Source organism: Corapipo altera, unplaced genomic scaffold (genome assembly GCF_003945725.1).
Source record: "Corapipo altera isolate COAL_440 unplaced genomic scaffold, ASM394572v1 343, whole genome shotgun sequence".
NCBI lineage: Eukaryota > Metazoa > Chordata > Aves > Passeriformes > Pipridae > Corapipo > Corapipo altera.
The window spans coordinates 2,518,327-2,536,635 of NW_020884913.1; the positions used below are offsets into that span (position 1 = coordinate 2,518,327).

The 18,309-nt window shown below is 42.5% G+C and overlaps 1 protein-coding gene across 1 annotated transcript in view; it reads left to right on the plus strand.

The window, feature by feature from the left end:
* The first annotated feature begins 2,481 nt into the window (after nucleotides 1–2,481).
* Nucleotides 2,482–18,309, plus strand: part of SMURF2 (SMAD specific E3 ubiquitin protein ligase 2) — a 58,740-nt gene continuing 42,912 nt past the window's right edge. Inside the window, exon 1 of the mRNA XM_027654669.1 lies at nucleotides 2,482–2,971. Within this exon, the coding sequence (XP_027510470.1) occupies nucleotides 2,920–2,971 (52 nt within the window). The 5' untranslated portion in view covers nucleotides 2,482–2,919. The remainder of the gene's footprint in view (nucleotides 2,972–18,309) is intronic.

Consider the following 18,309-nt stretch of genomic DNA (forward strand, 5'->3'; position numbering starts at 1 on the left):
AGCCCCTCTTCTCTCACCCTGTTAAATACACACCTCCTATACAGGACTGTCACTGATCCATCCTGGATGTATCAGTAAAAACCCTTAAGTCACGTTGGCTGTTTAAAAATAAATAAAATCAAATATCCTATCTGTTAAAAAAAAAAAAAAAAAAAAAGAGCCCAGCAGTAGCAGCAATCTTGCAGGCAGCACATTTTATACAGTGACCCAAATGCAGGGACTGTCAGTTAATGCTCTCACACTTGCAATAAATCACAGTGTTTTCACTCAAAGGTGAGCAGCGTGTCCCAAAATCTCAGAAAAATTTATAGTTCTGTGAAAAGCAGTATGAAACTAAGTGTGCTTCATGACCTCTAACACTCACTTTTAATGAAAGCATTAAATGTTCATAAAACTACTGAACAATGAAATACTGTACTTAATCCCAAAGGTTTTTTTTTTTTAATATTGGCATTGCAATTAATGTCTGACACACTAGTTATCCATTAGAAAGAAATTATTAGCAAGAGTTCTATGTTTAACATAACATAAAATACTTTTGTCAAATTATATCAGAATTATTGAATGCTGGGTGCAGAGAGCACTGCAAGACCTCAGAAATGAATAATCATCACATGTTAGGAAAAATCTAGAGTAACCTAGAAATATGTGAAGTATGTCAAAAGTAGCTTTATATTTTGTTTTTCTATTCAGTTCAGCAGTGGCCAGGTAATGTTGCAATATTTGCAAACCATCAGCCACTTGCTTTATATACTTGGTTTGAGAAAAGGATAATGACCTGGCTATGTGAATTTGTAACAGATTGGAATTTAATAGTATGACCTTCAATTACAAAGGCTGATTTTTCTTCTGGTTTTTTTTTTTTTCAATGCAGGAATCAGGACACGTGGAATGTCTTTGAGGTGTATGTGAATTTACAGAACCATGACAAAGTAACTTTTTAACTGTTTCAGTGCAACATAAAGCCATAAAATCAGTAGATGTATTGTGCCTGTGTTTTGTAGTAAATGAAGTTTAGACTTGGTTTCAAATTCTCTTTTTTGGAAATAGTGGAGAAGCAATGAATCACTGTTTTCTCCTATGCTCTGTCTGTGCTGTGAAGGAGGTTGGTGTCCAATATTTGCTAGTTTCGTGTTAAACAGGTGATGGCAAAGGCAACAGACATAGCCCTGGGTGAGGAAAGGATCCCAGGTGCTGATCCCAGGACTGTTTTGCTTCCCAGACACTGGCACCACAGCAGGAAGCTTTGGAAATTTCCACCTGGAAGAACCTGGCACTTCAGACTCTTTGGGGGGAAAGAAATTTGAGTCCACATGTAACCACTGTGGGGAGGTGTCCCATTCTATGGAAGGAAAGCTTTAAGAACCACATCCCACTTCCAAGGCCTTCAGTGGGAAACAACCAGTTCCTCACCCCAGGTTTAAACTAACAAGGCCCAACTCTGAGCTCTGTCAGGATGGGATAACCCCAGACATGTTACAGCTCAGCTTTGTGCCACTGCAGGAAGGAAACCTCCTGGGCTGTGTGGAAGCCACATCACGAGCTGTGTGAAGCACTGGTCATCTCATCCCACGTGTGGATCCTGATCCATAGGCTGGATCCTAATCTCTGACTGCCCATGTGATAATACCTTAGAGATGACCTCAGCAGGAAGGTGCCAGAGCAGTGACACGTCTGAACGAGTACAGATATTAGTGGGGTTGTTAGTAAGGAAAGGTGAGAGGTGTATTAGCTCAGACTCCTAAGGGAACCTTTACTGTGCCAGCCTTCCCAGCTTTTCTAGGAGCTTTTCCCACCCTCGAGGCCCCTCTGGCCCTGCAGAAAGCTGCCCACGACTCTGCTGCAGCATGGAGCTCCCCTCATGGGAAGTGTGTTGCAGTGCTGGGAAAACTCTGGAAAGAGTCCCCTTTCCTGCAGGATGGGAGTTAAACTAGGCCACATGGATACAAGGCATTTTTGTACTTTTTATTATTATTCTGAGATCAGCAGTTCACAGAACTGGGCTGCTGATTTCTACACAGTGCAGATAAGAACTAAATTGGTCCAAAGTTTAACAGTTTCCAGGGCTGGTCTGTCACACCCTGCCCATGTGCAATACTGCCCCGGCTCACAGCACCCCTGAGCGTGACCACGCATTTCAGCCTGGCTTCGAATTCTACCCCCATGAGAATCTGTACCCTTGATTCTCCTTGTCCCAACTCCCCACACAACTTCATGGTCACCCCCCTTCCCACTCCCTCCTCTCCACCACGGCCATTCTCCCCATCCTTCCCGACCCCCAGCTCCCTCCCCCAGGACGTGGCCATTCCCTGTACCTTTCCTGAACCCCAGGACATGGTCATTCCCCCACTCCTTCCCCACCTCCAGCTCCCCCCCAGAACATGGCCGTTCCCCCCACCCTTCCTGAGCCCCGGCTCTCCCAGCTCACGGCCATTCCCTCCATCCTTCCCGACCCCCAGCTCACGGCCATTCCCCCGGTCCTGCCCGCCCCCATCCCTGCCCTGGATCACCCCAATCCCCGCCGCCACCTGCCGCGGTTCCCCCTCCATCCCGCCGGGCCGGCCCGAGGCGGGGCGGGGGGCGGGCAGGGCGTCCCCGGGGCCGGAGGGAGGGCCGGGAGCCGCGCCGGTCCCATCCCATCCCGCCGTCCGTCCGTGCGGCCCCGTCCCGGCTTTGTTGCGCTCGGGGGCGGGGAAGCGCCGGGAAGCGCAGGGGAGCGGAGGGAAGCGGGGAAGGCTCCGCTCCTCCTCCGCGGCCCCGGCCCCGCTCATGGCGACGCTGGGCACATCCGGGCCTCTCCTCCTCCTCCTCCTCCTCCTCCTCCGGCGGCCGCCGCTGCCCTGAGCGCCCGGCCCGGCTCCATTCGCGCCTCCCCCGAGCCCTTGGCGGAGCAGCGGCGGGGGAGCCCCGGCCGGGGCCATGTCCAACCCGGGGGCCCGGCGGAACGGGCCCGTCAAGCTGCGGCTGACAGGTGAGGCCGGGCCGGGGCCGGGGCGGCAGCGGCGGCTCCGGGTGGCGTTGAGGTTGAACCTGGGGCCGGAGCGGCCCCCGGGCCTCGGGGGGAAGGGGAGGGAAGGGCAGGGCGAGGCTCCCTCGCTCGGCCCGGGCTCGGCGTGTCCGGGCTCCGCCGCCCGCCCGGGCCGGGCCCCGCCGCCGCCTGGGCGAACTTCGGGCACCGCACCCCAACTCGGGGGTCATTCTGCCTCCTCCGCGCGGCGTGAACTCGGGAGAAACTGTCACGCTCTTTGTTTTGGTCTCTTTGTTGTTGTTGTTGTTGTGGCGTTGGGGATTTTTAGCCGATTTGCTGGGCTGAGGTCGCCGGGCACCCAAGAGGCTCCCCAGGGCAGCGGGCACGGCCCCGGCCCTGCCAGAGCTCGGGGAGTTTGGGCAACGCACATGGAGGAGTTTTGGGGTGTCCTGGGCAGGGCCAGGACTCGGGATGGATGATCCTGGTGGGTCCCTTCCAACTCAGCGTATTCCCTGGTCCTGTGGTGGTTCGCAGTGCCTTGTGCTGCCCTCTTCCACAAGACCACTTGACCCCTGATATTTCAAAATACCATAAAAACGCTTCACCTGCTTGCTGGGGAGGAAAACAGTCTGGTTTTAAATACTTAAAACTATATCCTTTCCCGGATAAGAACCCAGGGAAATGGGTTTAGAGGAAAAAAAAATATTAGAAGTCCTGCTAGAGCTTTCTGTATTAAAAATACAGGACACTTTGAACTAGCTCTTTTCTTTAACGTATTGTAAGTCCTCCAGCAGATAAGCGATATTTTGTGTTCTGAAGCATCAGTACATGAAGGTAAGGAATTAGGAAAGAATAGATAACACTGTAAATACTCATCTCTACATATAGGGCATTTAACCAGCTTGCAAAGCAAATGTTTTTAAAAATACTAAAAGAGTTGATACATTTACTTTAGGTGAATGAGAAATATCTCCAGTTTAATGCCTAATAAAGAGAGGTGTTTTCATACTGATTTTTCCAAGCGTGTTGTTTTTACAGGGAAAGTAAAATGTGTCTGCTTATGCTTTACTTTGGAAATACTTGGACTAGATTTGTAATCCAGAGATTTGTGAGTGTCTATATATTACAGTTGGAAATAAAACTCTTAAAATGAGCTGCTGCACGAACAGTGGTGCCTTGTTTTTACAGAGTGTTTTGTAGCCTTCTCCTCAGGTTATTGCTGTATTGATGCAGTGCTTTAATACTTTTCTTCCCTGAGCAGTGAGTGCTCAGACTTGCTTATCTTTGGAACATTAAACATGGTCTGTAGCCTTATTTAAGAGCATGGAAAATACTGTCTAGGGAGTTGTCTTTCTCACCTCTGTGTTTTGTGTTCAAATTTGTTTCATATTTCATTTTTATTGAGGATTAAGCATCTCATGAAATCGTGCCTGTGACAATATCAGTGTGCTGTGGGGACTGGGATTGTACCAGAACTTAGTTTTACACACTGAGTTTCACTCTGTGGTCAGTCCCCAAACCAGGCAGATACAATCCTAAGGAAGGTTTTTGAGTTCTTTGGCATCTTGAGCACAGGATGAAGATAAAATGGTCTTTCTAGGGGCTGTTCCAGGGTCAGCAGCTCTTGCAGTCACTGAGGACCAGTTCTGTTATTGGAAGTTTATAGGAAACATTGGCCTGTTCCTGGAGCTGAACAGCTTGAGGTGTTTTCTGCTGTAGGTAATTGTGAGTTGTTTCACATAAGGTCATTTGTTGTAAGGAAGCTTTACATGTTTAAGGAAAACACTGAATCTTATTAATTCAGCTGACATGTTGTCACTTCTTGCCTAGGAATAGTTTTAAGTGTTCTGTGTGGTTTTGATTACCCTTTTTGATTGGAAAAGCAGTTTGAGGGCTCTTGAATTCTGAAACTGTTTGGAATTAGAAGAATCTGTATATCCAGTGTTTTTAAAAGTTTATTCTCGAACTGACAAATGCTATTTAATCTTAATTTTCTTTGGCTCTATTAAACCAGCAGTCTTCTGTTTTGGCTCGAATGTTTATAGGATTAATTCTGCAATCATTGTTTTAATGCTTATCTTTTCTGTTCATTATCTCTAAATTAGATGGTATAGATTAAAAAATGGATTTCAAGAACTGGATTCAATTAGCAGTTTTTCAGGACATAAACATTAAAGGTTTAGATGGAAAACATTGTTTTGACTGACTGGATAAATGACAGGGTAATGTTTGATGTGAGTCCAAGAACTGATCTGGAACTGGTGCCCAACTTCTCAGTCCATCTTGAGGAGCCAAATAAAATATTTAACCTAGGCCTCATTTTGCAAAAAAGGTTGATTCTTTGTTGGGACCTTAAGAAAGTTCTGAGAAATGTTTGGCATACCTTTACACTAAGTGTTTAACAGTTTATTTAGGTCTGGGTTCCATAACAGACACAAACCACAGCGGTGGCACACTTCGAGTAAGTTTTTATTTAGTTTGCGGTGCATCTGTGTTATACATTTCTTCTGAAAGGTTGTTCTTCTGCTCTGAGGTTCAGTTGTCTGTTGCAAATATCACCTGACTCTTCAGTGATACACGGGTCAATACATTTGCTTTATCTCGAGCTGGAAAATCGCTGCATGATTGTTAAGATCCAGATGTTATGGTTTCTGATGATCCTTCTAGCAGGAGGTGTAAATCATTGTTTCTTATTAAAATATAGGCAATGTAATTTAAATTAGCTGAAGTCTAAAATTGCACCAGTCTTCTGCAAACTTTACCTTAGCAGCTTGTAATAACAATATCCAGGGAAGCTGTAGTGTAAGGGAAATTCTTCAGCTCTCACATATTTACCCCCAGTTGATCTAGTCCTGAGTACATCTGAGTTCTCCAAAAGCTGCAAGTGCTCTCACCCCCTTCCATTCCTACTTGTGATTTTTCTCAGTGTTACGTTGAATTTGTGGATTTGTCAATACCCTGTCAGACAGAACATGCCATTATTTCTTCCACGTTTTCTCTCAAAATGTTGTGTTATGTTGATCTCGTATTCTTAAAAAAATTGAGAAGTGAGCGTTGCTGTCAATGAATATTTTAAGTCCTAATTTGTGAATTATCTAATGTTAAAAGAGCTGCATTTCATTGCTTTCACTTAGGAGATCAATGGCAGGTATCTTAATGAAGCCCATGAAGTTGTTTTTATCAAGGAGATAGTTTTTAAAATCAGTTTGAAGTCTGCAAAGGTGTGAGTGCTACAACATACAGAGCTGGGTAAACAACTCTGGTAAAGTTGGGTAAAAAGTGCAGTTTATTCAGTTCACATCTTCCAGGTAGTGTTTGTGTGAGAATAGTTAACAAGGAAAGATACTTCCACAGCCACAAAGCACAGTCACACTGGGCTGGAAAAAGTGGTAACAAATATCCCAGGGATAAAACTGGAATGAGCTGGAAGAGTTTTGCTGGTGCAGAATGAGAGGTAGGACGGAGGTGATGCTACATTTGTTTTTCCTCCTCCTTACTGTAGGATTGCAGCCTTCCTGCAGGGTTTGCTGCTCAGGGAAATAAAAACACTGGGTGTTGTGGTGTAGAAAATGGATCAGCATCTCCTCTGCTGTCCCTCTGTCTTGCTGGTTTACTCTCTTCAACCCTCACACTGCCAAGGTGGGACTTTCCAGTAAAGTTACAGTGTTGAAGGAAGAAAGTGCTGCTGTTTTGTCAGTCCATAGAAGCTCTTGTTGGGATGCAAATAATACTTCTTGAGAAACATACGTATTCTTTGGAAAAGGCAGAATATTCTTGAGTTTTGCAAAACAGTGTGGAATCCTCCAACCTGTTTTTTTTGCAGTGGGTGAATCTACCTGCTAAATTAATACAACTGAAGACAGCGGTTAACTTGAATCCTAAATTTTCATCAGTGGTGTTAGAAGCAGGACTGAAGTTCATGGATAGCAGAGCCTCATTGTAGGAACAGCATTCTAATTGATTGATTGATAAAGTAGATCCCTATATTTTTAAGGAGCAAGGCAGTGTTTTTATAGTTGACTGAAATCTTAGTGCCGTTTTAGGTCAGCTTAAAATCCGAATGCTGTTTCTTCTTTCTCTTTGTAGTCCCTGGCTTCACTTTCTGGGCCCTCCCTTGTGTTGACTCCAGCAACTCTGGGATGAGCTGAAAGCTAATCCTACCAGGAATAAAAATGGTTTTTTGTATTGGAGAAGAGGGATGCAGACAAGAAGCTGAAAAGAGGGCAGGACTGCCTCTTTTACCAGCAACCTGTACTTAGATAGGCTTTGGTCAACAATAAAACAATGGGGTTCCTTCATGTAAGGTATATTTGACTTAAGTACTGGTTTTTCGTGAGCCATGTGTCATTAAGAAATCCCAATCAATAAATTACATAGTAGGTGGATTAAACTGTTGCAGTCATAACAAAGTCAGTAGATGTGTCTGATCAGAGGTGCAGGGATTGATTAATGGCTGCTTGGCCCTCAGTATTTTCATCAAAGTATGCAGTGTGTGCGTGTAAATATATACTTTTTATGTACATAGTATATAGTTATAGATATTTATATACATATAAATCAGTTGTGGAGCATACAGATGCCAAAGAGTTGTAATAAACAACTGAGCAGCTGCATGGAGCACTTTCAGCTGTTTGTTTCTATGAAATCAGCTTATGTGACAAAGTTTTATTCATCTGGGTATAAAATTAGGTATGTGTGTTCAAGGGTACATAATGGGGTATCATGGCAAGGGAAACGAATATCAGAGAGGATTTGGGAGAGGGAATTATAGTGGGAAAACAGTTCTGTGGGGCCTTCAATGGAAAGATTCAAATTCAATTTAAAAAATCTTCACCTTTGGCTGTACAATCAGGAGAGCATCACATAGGAGAGAGTGGAGGTTTTACATGTGTAGGGAACATGTGGGGCATATGTAGGAGACATATGGGAAATCTACAGGCAGTCCTAATGGTAGTGTTTAAAAAAATAAAGCTCTTGGGCGAAAAAAATAAGAGAAGTCCCAGGGGAGGAAAAATAACGAGTGATGTTTAGAATTGTTCTTTTCAGTCGCGTTTAAAGAGTTTAAGCTGCCCCAGAAGGTCTGTCTGAGAAACTCAGCTAGTGGGGACAAATTATTTTCTGTTTTCTTTGTTAATCACACTGAAAAATCTGATCAGGCCCCAGATGAAGACATTTTGCCTTTATGCCCATAAGGTGAATGGGTTGATGCCTGACAGAAGACAGCTTTTAATGTTTTGTTCTGGTTTGTCTCATGGCCTTTGAAGTGTTTCCTTGCTTTGCCATATCACTTAAAAATGACATCTCACCCCTGGGCCAGATTTTCCTTGCAGTGTTTAGAAAGGTGGGTGATTCCTTTGGGTGTTTTCTCTCCTCACAACAGTGCCATTCCCTGGATTCTGACTCTGCTGAATGGCACGAGTAGGTTACTACACAGTTACTACCCAGCTGTTACGTGCAGGTTTAATGTACAGAGTGTAAATGCCCGTGGCACGTGCAGTGTCTGACATCATTCTGGTGGCTTCTCTGAGGTGGGAAAGATTCATCTCAGTGATGTCAGACAACGCTTGTAAAAGCAGCTACTGTGTGTGTCTGCTATTAGCAAAGCATGTTCCTGGTTGGGAAAGAGGATCAGAATCCCAAGGGACATTTGTCAGTAACGTATTCAAGGAAGCAAACTGTTGACTTTTTCTTGCTGCTTAATCTTTAAATACTTTCAATGAAAGCACAGATAAGATTGCTTGTAACTTTAAAGAAATCTTCATGGGTAGGTAACAAAGCTCAGGACAAAACTAGCTGAGCATTATCCTCTGAGGTTAAGGGGGAGGCTGATACAGGATGGAGAATAGACGTGCTCAAGATCATAAAAAGGATAAACCAAGTAAAGCTGGGATTTAGAGCCACTACCTTTTGACTTTCTGCCCATGGACATTGTTTCCCTTGAATTTAAATCCACAGAAAACATGGATCTGGTTTGGGCCTTCTGAGACCGCATTTGAGGTGATTTGGGTTCAGTTATCTCTTACATGCCAGATTTGTCTTGCACTATCAGCTGTACTTCAGCATCCTGCAGACTCTTGGCAATTACCTTTTTTCTACCTCAAAATACTGTTTTTGTTGTTGCTGGGGCAGAGCAGAGCAGGAGGACTGATACCCCCCCAAATGAGTATAAAGTATTGCTTAGTTGAAGTGTTACTCACATTTTCAAAATTCTGAAAGTGAAAGAAAAAGCAGCAGTCAGTCAGTTTATGTGGCTGTATCCTGGTGGTAATTTTCTGGGATGAGTCTTGGCCAGCACATATTTAACCCAACTTCCAGGGCTTGTTTTCTTGCAGGAAGGGAGAGTGACTCCAGCCATGGCATTGTCTGTAACGGGTTCAGTGGGTCCTTTCTGTAGCACACTCATTTGAGTTCTTTCAAATATGCAGAGAATGTCCAGACTATGTAATTTCCAGGTCACAGCAAAACTATGCACCCAGATTCTACCATTCATGCTTAAATTAGTGTGTGTGATGCCATCTTGCCACAAACACTGGAGTGACAATGCCATGGGAAAGCTTTCCAACCCACAGCACCGTTGTTAGGGATGGACATCCCTCTGCTCCATCCTGTGCTGTCACATGGGGTGGGCTGGGGGATATATCCAAGTTAAAAATCCACCTCTTCCTCTCATCCCCCTTTTTCAGGTGTGTGCACAACAGAGGGCCCTTGGCTGATCACGTGGAATAGTTTGAAACAAGTGACATACACTCATTTTCCTTCTGCCTTGACCCAGATTTTAATATTACCAGTGGAGTTAAATGGAGTCATAACTAATTATATCTGTCATGATGCTCCTTTTTAACATGCTTAACCATTTGATTTGGGGTTTATATATAGGTAGTACATAAATTCAATTAGAGATGCAGTTGAACTGAACTGAAGGTGGGACTCTGCATTGGTGATATTAGGGGCATTTGCTGAAAACTTGAGCCAATTTGGGGATTTCTTTCTAATGCAGATAAAGACCAGGCTGTGCACTTGTGAAATTACATGTGGCAAAACTGCTTTGTGTGTATCATAGGACATGAGGAGAGTAGATGGAGTGTACTTAGTAATTTAGTGTTTCATTTTAGTGAAATGCAATCTACCAGATGCAGGTATTTTTCATGAAAAATATGTAAATGTACTAAAATTAATCCACTTTTATTACTGGTGGGAGAGGAAGGATGTGTCTGGGTTAGGGTACTTATGGACATGGCTGATTAAAAAAAATTAAAATAAAAATGAAAAGGAATGAAACATGTCTGAATAAAATTCATAGAATTACATTCATGCTTAACTGTCTGGGATTAGAAATTCATGGCATTAATTGTACCAAGCATTTAGGTGTCCTTATGACAAAGAGTTCTTCAGTTCAACTCTTAACAGAAAATGTTCACTATATATTGTTCTGAAATTATTAATTTATGATATGTATAATTATTTATTTTCAGAAAAAAGCTCTCACTGTGTTCCCTGATGGATTTATTAAAATAATGGTTTATAGCTCTGTACAGAAGACTGTGTGCAGGACTAAATGAGTAACAGAATTGTGCTTAAGTGTAGTAATACTAAGGTGTCCTCTTCTTTGTTTAGCAGCAGAATAAGTACTTCTGTCTGGATTTATAAAAGATGGTATCAGATATGATATAAGAAACTTTGTAGGGTGGAGCTTCTTGGTAATTAAAGCTTGTGAACAATCCTAAGAAGTTGTGCCATCTTTCATAATTTCAGGTGGGTTGTGTATGTGGCATTTCTGAATGTCTAACTAGTAAATTCTGGGTGTTTGGTGAAGAACAAGGTGTTGGTGAACAGAATCTTCAAATGTGTGTGTGTGTGTGTATATATATATATATATACACTGTTATAATAAATTGATGGTCAAGGATGGATGTTTGAATAGGAAAAAACATCTGTTCAAGCTCATTTATGCTGCTGCCCAGAGGAAGTGCCCCTGCTTCCTTAAAGAAGCAAATGCTGTAAATTCCATGCAGTAATTCCAGTTTTGCCTTAAATAGTTGGGTATCAGCTTTTTGTTTAAAAGTTAAAGGGGTTAAATCTTTGTGATGGTCCTAATGAGGGGGATGAGGAGGGCGAGACTTACCCTGAAGCTGTAACACTGTGGCCCTTTCATGAACATCTTCCCTATTTGGGATTTCTACTTTAAAACTGTGTTGAAAGATGATTTAAAATGCTGTTGGCTTCTGCCTTCTCCTGCAGCAGGAAAAGAGAAGGCCTGCAAGGAAAAAGTGACTTGGAGTACTTTTCAGGAGTACGTGCGTCGTGCCTGGCCTGTCATAAAATATTTGTGTGATTCTCCTCTCCCTTCCTTGAGCAGTTCCCACAGTTCATAATGTTCCCTCAGTAGCTCTTATAGGGGGTGGTAAAAGGAGGTTAAAAGTTCTGTAGCCCCATCTACAAGGACAGCCAGTAAAGTTCTTGGTTCCCCTCCCAACAGCAAGTTATTCTGCCTGGGAGTAGTACTATATATTTATATTTGTCCGTGTCTCACTTGCTCGTGAGGCCAAGAGATGATGAAGAGATTTCAGTTCATGTGTGAGATGTGAATGTGGCATTGTGAATACGTGCCTCGGATTTCCTCATTACAATATTTATCATTTTTCCTGAAAGTTCCTTTCCTCTGGTGGATTGTTCATCCTGTAGAATAAGTCAGCTATTTCCTGTGCATCAGCATAATGTAACTTCATCTGCACTCAGAGGGCTTTGGACCCAGTCAAAAGCTTAATATTTTTGGTAAGTTTATGGAAATTTAGGAACTTCGCTCTCCACATTTCAACAGTTCTTCCCAGTGTGGTCCATGCCTGGAGATGCACTTGTTCTCCACCCCCTCGTGTCACTGTGATGGAGTGGCAGTGAATGCACAGGAAAATTGTCCCTGGTCCCCCTGACCCTTGAGTGTGCCTTTGGCCCTTCAGCCCTGTGGGATTGCTGGGTCCTGCACTTGCTCCTGCTTCGTGTCGTTTGAACACGGTTTTGAATTGCTTTGTCTGAACATCTTTGCCTTTTATTTGCCACCAGTGGAATTTATAACTCTAGTTGAACTTGGAATACCAAGCTGGAGCTCACAGTGCCAGCTCTAGTTAGCACTTCCCATCCCAACACGCTGTTCCGTGCTTTAACAGCCTAACACGGTTTTCCTGCTGAGGAGCTAAATCAGAGCGAATTTATTTTGGGAACATTCTGTTCAAATTCAACCAATTTCAAGAAGGGGATTAAAAATACATTAGACATCTTTTAGAAATCCTTGGTTCTTGTGAATCCTTTCTTCTCAGGCAGCAGCTCAAGCAGCGCCACAGTAATGGGCAGGTGTGGCTGTGTCTGCCAGGTAAGGATTGGGGCAGGTTTAGTAAATAGGAGATGATTTCATCCTGTTAATGCTGAGCTCAGTGTGCTCCCGGTGTGAAGAGAGGCATTAACTGGAATGCAGAGGGCTCAAAAGCTGGATGAGGGTGGAGGAGAAGGGAGTGACCTGGAACAAGGAACTGTCCGGGGCAAATGGGGGGCTGGTGGAGAACAATTTTGGCAGGAGAAGATGCTGGGGATCTGTTGGTGCTGGGCCGTGGTGCTGCAGCACTGAACATGACACAGGGTCACGGAGGCAGCCTGGATTCTCCTCTTCCAGGCTTTTTAACACTTGGATTTGTAACCAGGGAATGTTGCTGCTGCACATGGGATGTTTCATTAGTGAACCGCGTGGATTGCTTGGAAGGAGGGTCAGGACAGCAGAGGTGCTTTGTAAGAACTAAATATGCATAATAAATGCAAAGAGTGTAAGTGGTTAAAGTTGGACAGAGGCCACAAGTTTAAAAACAAACAGGAAAAAACACCCTCTCCGAAATTTCTGCCATCTGTTCTTTTGCTCCCCATGTTCATCACCTTGATCCTATAGAAAAGAAATAGGGAATTAAGGGCTGACTTCTAAGTGGCCATGATTCATAGCAGAATTCTGAAAAGGCTCTCAGATAAGATCAGGCTTACTCCTTATGTGTAGAACAAAAGGAATTCTTCAGCTTTTAACAAACCTGAGATTTTTTTTCTAAAAACCCCCTTGATTCTAAGAAATTATGTGACATCTTGGTCACTTCATTAATGTTAATATTTTCTTCAGAAAACTGGTTGTTCATTATGATAATTGAATTATGCAGTTGTTAAGTTTCCTTGGCTAATTTACATGCCATCTTTTCACATAGGTTTGGCCATTACAATTAATTTTATTTTCCAGAGAAGTGTTGCCTGCTATCGATGAGTTCATTGCATGAAGGATTTGACCTTTTTTATTCAATGTTAATATGTTAAGTATCGAGTGGACAGAGAAAGCTACAAGCTGTGGCAGTCACAATTTGTGTTCTCTGATGGATCTGTGTGAAGATTTCTCTAATTTTACAGTTTGTCCCCACTGGATTTGCACCTTCCTGTGTCAGGGGGTGGATATAACACACTGTCCTTTGTTTATGCTGAGTTGCCAGTGGAGTGAAAAACTTTGATCTTCACTCTCTGTGTATATTAAACACACACCCAGGAGCTGCAAAAGAGTTTAAACAGTGAAGAACAAATCAGAAATTCCCTGTACTGGGCAGGTGTAGCTCCAGCAGGAGACAGGCAGGTATTTTAAGTGGAATTTCTTGTAGAGGCCTGTGCAGAAAATGTCTGTGTATGGACAGAGTGAGGAGAAGTTACTGGTGCATTCAGATGGATGATTTCTTTTTCAGGAAACTAAAAATAAATGAACAATGTGAAACTGCAAGTTTCATTTTAAATAAACTTAATATTGTCTAACTATGGGGAAAAATGAGCTTTTAAAACCATTTTCATGTTTGTACAGTGTTATTTGTTGCTACCTAACAGTGCTTCTCTTTCTCCCCAGTGGTTGGTACAAGGCTGAAGAAAAGTCTACCCCTGTGGGACTTGTTTTCCAAAAAGCTTTTGGCAATTATAAAGCTGTTAAATACTTGATTTTGTTCAACTGATCCCCTTTATCATGATTTAAGGTCTGTGAGAGCCTTGATTGCTTCCCAGGGGGTTGGTCAGGATCAGTTTGGTTTTCAGGTACACACTACACACATCACCTTTGTGCTGAAACAAGGATGTGTTTATCAGCTTATTAATGACTTGTCAGAGTTTCAGAGGTTGGTGTATCTTTGTTGTTCTAACACTATTAAATAGCTAAAGAATAGAGTACAATTTCCATCAGATATTGTGTTACTGTATTTCATGGAATTACCTCTTTCTAACGAGATGTTTTGTTATTTGCACACATACACACATTTGGTGGTTTGTTTTTATTTGGAGGGCATGCTTTCTTCATTGTGTTTGGCTGTTTTTTTAACTTTTTAATTGAAGCATTTACAATATCGTTATTTTTGTTATAGTGAACCCTTTTATTGTTTCAGAAGTGAATGAATCATATATTCTGGGTTATTTTTTCCTGGCAGATATTTTTCTTTAATGGTTACTCAGGGCTCGCTTAAATTATACAGATGAATAATACTTGAAATGCAATATCTGATTCATCATTCATAATGTTACAATGAAAAACCTTGTGAAATTATATATATAGGTCTCTTTACTTGCAGGAACAGCACCTTTAAAGGGGATAAGGCTGGCTGTGTAGCTGTTGTAGGGCAATGAAATAGTCCTTCTTCAGTTCTGTTTGCTCTGAGTGCATCTCTATTTCCTAAAATCTTGTTCTATTTCCCAGGTTTCTCTCCTCTGTCCCACCTGGAAGAACAGGTGCTGGCCCTGCAGCAGGGTCCAGATCTGTGCTCTCTTTGCAAGGACAGGGTGTTTTCAGTGGAGTGTTGTGTGAATATTGTCATGAAAAGGTGTTGGAGGGGATCCTCTGCCAGTCTAACAGTAGCCAAATATAGTTAAATTTAATTTTGGCAACGAACAGAGCAGGAAATAACCTGGTGTGGAACCTGCTCATGGTAAATGGCCTTTACCTGTTGAATCCCAGTTTCTGTTGAGTCCCAGTTTCTGTCTGGCCTCCAGGCCCAGTCCCAGGTGGGAGAGTCCAGGTGCACTTCTGGACTGCTCAGCATGAGTTAAACGCCCAGATCTGAATGATAGGGATGAGTAAGTGGCCCCACATCCCCCTGAGAATGGAAGAGAGGGGTGTCAATACTCCCTATTTTTTCTTACCCGTGTGCATCCTCGTAAATTTGTTCATTATACTGAGTTTTAAAATCTTTAGAAGCTTAAAAGTATCACAGGAGCATCTAATACGTGGGCGTGTGTTTCTGTGAGCACAGCGTGTGTGAAACCTGAAAAGAGGGAGTCTGGTTTTGTGCATCTGTGTAACTGAGTCACGGCATCTGGAATGTAAAGACTTAAGTTCTGGTGGATTTTGTTTGGTCGTACACAGATTGTTTTTTCATATGTTTCCCAGATTCGCTGCAGGTAGGTTTAAAAAAAAAGGCAAAACCGACGGAAATAACACCAAAAAAACCCAGATCTGCCCAACTGCTCTGTATTTTCTCTGTTGCCCCTGCACAGAGCTGCTGTCCACACAAGTATTTATAAACAGCCAGTAATGCAGTTTCTTTTGCATGCACAGAGCCCTGGGGAAAATGAGGAAATGTTTTAATATGTGTGAGGTGTTCAATACTTTGCTTTGCTCTGCTTTATCTTTCAAAGAGCTGGGGAGCCTGCCTGAAAAACTAGAATACACTCCCTGGGAGCTTCTATTACCTTTGTTTGAAACAGTCAAACCTCTGCTGCTGGAACTCGGGAGAATCCACGGACAGAATGACTAGAACAGCAAATATGACTTCAAAAAAATGTGGTTATTGGATGAACTGGTCCCAGTCCAGCTGCGGTGGATAAATGGCTTTTGCTGTTGCTTTAAATCTGCGATGTGTTGGTATTTTGGCGGAGGAAGAAAAACAAGGGTATTAGAAAGTAATTTACTGCAGCGGGATTAACAGCAGAGTGTGGTGTTTGTGCGAGTGGGGCTGCACGGAGGGCCGAGATGTGTCTGATAAACAGGACGAGGTCTAGTCTGACAGCTGGCAACAATAGCCCCTGCTCGAGTCAGGTGTACTAAATTAGCAAATCTATTACAAGGCACCAGGAGAAATCTCGCAGAAGACAAGCCTTGTAGGCAGAAGTGTTGCCAAATGGGAAATGATTCATCGTCTCTGAATGGGATGAGCACTGAGCAGAAGCAGTTTAAACCTCAGACTGCTTTGGCTCATAAACCACCAAATATGTGATTAACACTTTATCTTCCCCAATCCCCTGGGTTTCGTTGTCTCCCGAGTCTGTGTTTAGGGTCAAAATCAGTGAGACTCCTTTGGTCTAATCTCTCTTTTGTATGTTTGGACGTGTTTAGGTGTTTTTTTTGACTTTGCATCCTAAAAACCTTCCCATCCTGTGACCTTTTGGGAATAGCACCTTTTAGTGAGGATTGTTCCGTGTCAGGGGTGCAGGCACAACTTCCTGAGCTGGCTTAGTATAGTTTATTTGCTTATATTTAGTGCAAATCCGTGATTAGCTGGAGATGCAGTTTAACACAGGATGCCAATTCCAAGGCGCTCACTGCATTTTGATTTTTAGTATTTAAAAAACTTATACCACTTTAACTTCGGTAATGCCATTTGTAGTTTACAAATGATAAACAGCTGAAAGATAAACAGGAAATATATTTGTGAATTCTTAAATTTAGTGAATGCAGAAAGGAGGTACAGTTTACAAAATGAGGGAATGTAAAGGGGAAAAAAATCTTTGTCTCTTTATATATTATCAGTGTTTTAACATGTCTGTGGTCTTATTTCAGTATAAATTGTCCTCTTGGGTCTAAGGTACACAGATTATAGAGACAATAAAAAAATTAAGTTACTGGGAGGTGTTTAGTATTAAGTAATTGAGATTGTTTTACAGTTACAGGAGGTAGTTGTGAGAGGAAAAAATATTGTACTTGGTAAGTTAATTATTTACTAAACAATATATTATATTTGGGTGCCCTTGGATAGCACTCAGCACTTGAGATATCCAAGGAGCAGTGTGTCTAGGGAATGAATGTAAAGATTCCTCTGGAAAACTCTGCCTGCTCTTATCTTGCATGTGCAGCCATGTAAGAAATGGTAGAAATTACAAGTGATATTTAGTGTAACACTTTGTGAGCAGAACTGCAAGAGGCTGAGGGTTTCCAGAGTGAAAGGCTCCAGGGAAATGAGGGCTTTCCATTTGTGTGTCCCCCCAAAATCCCCCTCGTGTCCCCCTGGACTGTCTGAAGTTCAGACCTGGTGTTTGAGATCAGTGGAGATACTTCTGTGCTCCTTGTGCTCAAAACCCACTCTGCCTTTGGAAGAGCCTGGTAATAAAATGTTCTCTAACTCGTTGGGAATATTCCCCTGGATTTTCACCCACTTGCTGTACTGCTGGGATTGTTGATTCACAGTGTTACACTTCTTGCATTCATGTACTCAGCTTTAGACTCCTCCTTTCTGTCTCATCTCCTTCCCATTATCTTGCTTAGTCTTCACTGTCTGCTGCTTAATATCTTCTACTCTGTGCTCCTCTTTCTCAACAAAATTCTTGTATTTTCCCTGCTTGAGCATTGCATCTTCCCCCCAAATTTTTGAAGTTCCAGTTTAAATAACATGGTAAATGTAAAATTTAAATTAAATTTAAAATTTAATTTAAATTTTTGCACAAGATCCCTTATTTTCACGTATCGATGAACTATTTCATCTGAATCTCTTGGTGTTCTGTTTCTTCTTCTGTCTCTGTTCTATTATTTCTTACAGTACAATATAAATTGTACTGATTTGACCAAATGATTTAAGCAACTTGTGGAGGACCAAAGTAAAACAAGAAAAACAAGGCTTTCCTATAAGTTGAAATAAATAGGATTGTTCATCCAATTATCTCCTCTGTTCAACAGCAGCAGCTTCTTAAACTGTTTGGATTTGTTCTGTAGGGCACATCTGTTTACACAAATATTACACATATTAAAGGAGTACAATAACTTAACCAAATCAGTTTATAAGTTGTATAGTCTATTGATACAATAATCTCCTGGAGATGAGGCTTCACGGGTGTCTGATGGGGAATAAGAGTGGACATGGGAGTGATGTTTGAGTGGTGACATTGCCTTAATTTTCCATATATGCTGCTTTTAAACAGCTGGAGTTTTCCTCCCTGACGTGGTGTTGCATTTCTGCAGGTACAGAATTCCATGATCCAGGGGCTTAGTAACCAGGAAAGGTGTGTACAGAATCCACACATCTCCCTGCTGACCCTGCTTGATTTTTGGCAGAAGCCAAACTGCCGAGTTCCAGAGAGAGGCAGCTTCCAGA